General features: G+C 51.0%; 1 protein-coding gene across 1 annotated transcript in view; it reads right to left on the bottom strand.

The window, feature by feature from the left end:
* NBAS (neuroblastoma amplified sequence) overlaps nucleotides 1–192 on the bottom strand; it is a 219,080-nt gene extending 218,888 nt beyond the window's left edge. Inside the window, 1 exon segment of the mRNA XM_009275562.2 lies at nucleotides 49–192. Within this exon segment, the coding sequence (XP_009273837.2) occupies nucleotides 49–192 (144 nt within the window).
* Nucleotides 193–2,022: the final 1,830 nt, after the last annotated feature.

The following is a 2,022-nucleotide window of genomic DNA, read 5'->3' as shown; positions in this document are numbered from 1 at the left end:
TGGCCGGTCCCCTCCCCCGCACCCCGGCCATGCCGCGGCGACACGCACCTGCACCTCCGTCTCCGGAGACCACTCGGTGTTAACCAGCAGGTCATACAGAATATTCTCCTCCCCGTCCCCCTCCTCGCCGGCACCTGCCATCCCCTCCTCTCTCGGCGCCGCTTCGCCGCGCTCCCCGCCGGCGGCGGCCATGCTCGCCCCCCCCCCCCCCCCCCCCACCGCCGCAGCGACGACGGTGCCCGGCGGAGGCCAAACCAGTAACGCCCGGCAGCTCTGCGGAGCGGGCGGCCTTTAACTCCTTCAGCGCTGCCGCCGGCCGAGCCCGCCTGGCGCCGCGCCCTGCTCCTCGCCTCGCCGCGGGCCAAGAGGCCGTTGCCTTCCCTGCCCGAGGGCCTTTGGAGCCCTGAAAGGAAGCTCGAAGCTGAGGGCAAGGGAGCGAGGCCGAGGAGCCCTCAGTGCCTCAGCGGCTCCTCTGAAGGGCGGCAGCTGCAGCTTCAGAAGACCTCAACCTCCCCTCTACGCCATGAGGGGTGGGATGCACTTTTGGGGCAAGAAACGAGGAGGCAGCTACCAAACATAACATATGATGTACATCTATAGAGAGCATATATAAGTGAGCCTGCTTGTCTGCTGCCCCAGGAATCCCTGGAGGCCCTTTATCCAGCGCCCACCACTGCTCGGCAGCAAGGTGCAACCATCAGGGCCACCCCTCCGTCATGGCCGCCCCACTAGCATGGCCTTCTCAACAGGGCTGCCCAGGGAAATACCTGCAGCTGCAGCCTGGTGCTGGCTGTCCAGAAACCTGATAGTGATAAAATTTAGGGTAGGGAACACCTAATGTAGGCAAAGCCTGAGTGTATTAATTAAACTCTTACGGAATAGTAAAAAAAAGGGTAAAAAAGCAAAAGTTACATATTTCTCACAAATTATTCTTCCGACTTTAATGATGCTATGTAGAACTTCTAAATATTTCAGACCTACAAACGTTTGCACTCATAGAGTTCAGCTGTCTCAAGCAGATAAAAATGAGCCTGTTTATAAATTATGAAAGAACGGGTTTCAGTCTCTTTCCTGCAACTTTATAAAGTGTTCATAAAATTGACAGAAAATTACTTCACACTCTGCCACTTCTGCTCCTATACTCTAATTTTAGTTTGTATTTAGTAGCCTTTTAGTCTTGTAAGCAACTGTGCAGCCTAGAATTAGGTTAAACTAAAAATTAAATTCTGAAAATAGGGATTCCGGGCAACATGAAAGCTGTGTTGGATACTTGGGAAACACTTCAGGAAGAAGCAGCTACTGAGAAAAAAATGCTTTCTGGCTGTCTCTTTACTTAATAACATTTCTTTAGCTGTATTTGACAATTTAGCTTGTAAAGCAATAAAAAATACTATAACTTTTTGTTCATAAGTTTCAAAGAATTGTGGAAGATTTATAGTGAATTACACTCTGGGTTCCATGCCAAGAAGCAGCACTACGTATTGATATCGAGGTCTGCCTACATACACGTTTTCTCAGAATCGTGATTGAATCTGTAGATTATTCATATCATAGAATCATAGAATAGTTTGGGTTGGGGACTTCCAACAAAGATCATCTAGTCCAACCCCCCTGCAATAAGCAGGGACATCTTCCACTAGATCAGGTTGCTCAGAGCCCCCTCCAACCTGACCTTGAAGGTTTCCAGGGATGGGGCATTCACCACCTCTCGGGGCAACCTGTGCCACTGTTTCACCACCCTCAGCGTAAAACATTTCTTCCTTATACCTAGTCTGAATCTACGCCCCTTTAGTTTAAAACCATTGCACCTTGTCCTGTCGCAACAGGCCCTGCTAAAAAGTTTGCCCCCATCTTTCTTATAATTCCCCTTTAAGTACTGAGAGGCTGCAATAAGGTCTCCCCACAGCCTTCTCCTCTCCAGGCTGAACAACGCCAACTCCCTCAGCCTTTCTCCATAGCAGAGGGGTTCCAGCCCCCTGATCATTTTCGTGACCCTCCTCTGGACCCGCTCCAACAGGGCCG

This window comes from Aptenodytes forsteri, unplaced genomic scaffold (genome assembly GCF_000699145.1).
Source record: "Aptenodytes forsteri isolate BGI_AS27 unplaced genomic scaffold, ASM69914v1 Scaffold94, whole genome shotgun sequence".
In the NCBI taxonomy this organism is placed as follows: domain Eukaryota; kingdom Metazoa; phylum Chordata; class Aves; order Sphenisciformes; family Spheniscidae; genus Aptenodytes; species Aptenodytes forsteri.
This window is presented reverse-complemented; position numbering and strand designations above follow the sequence as displayed.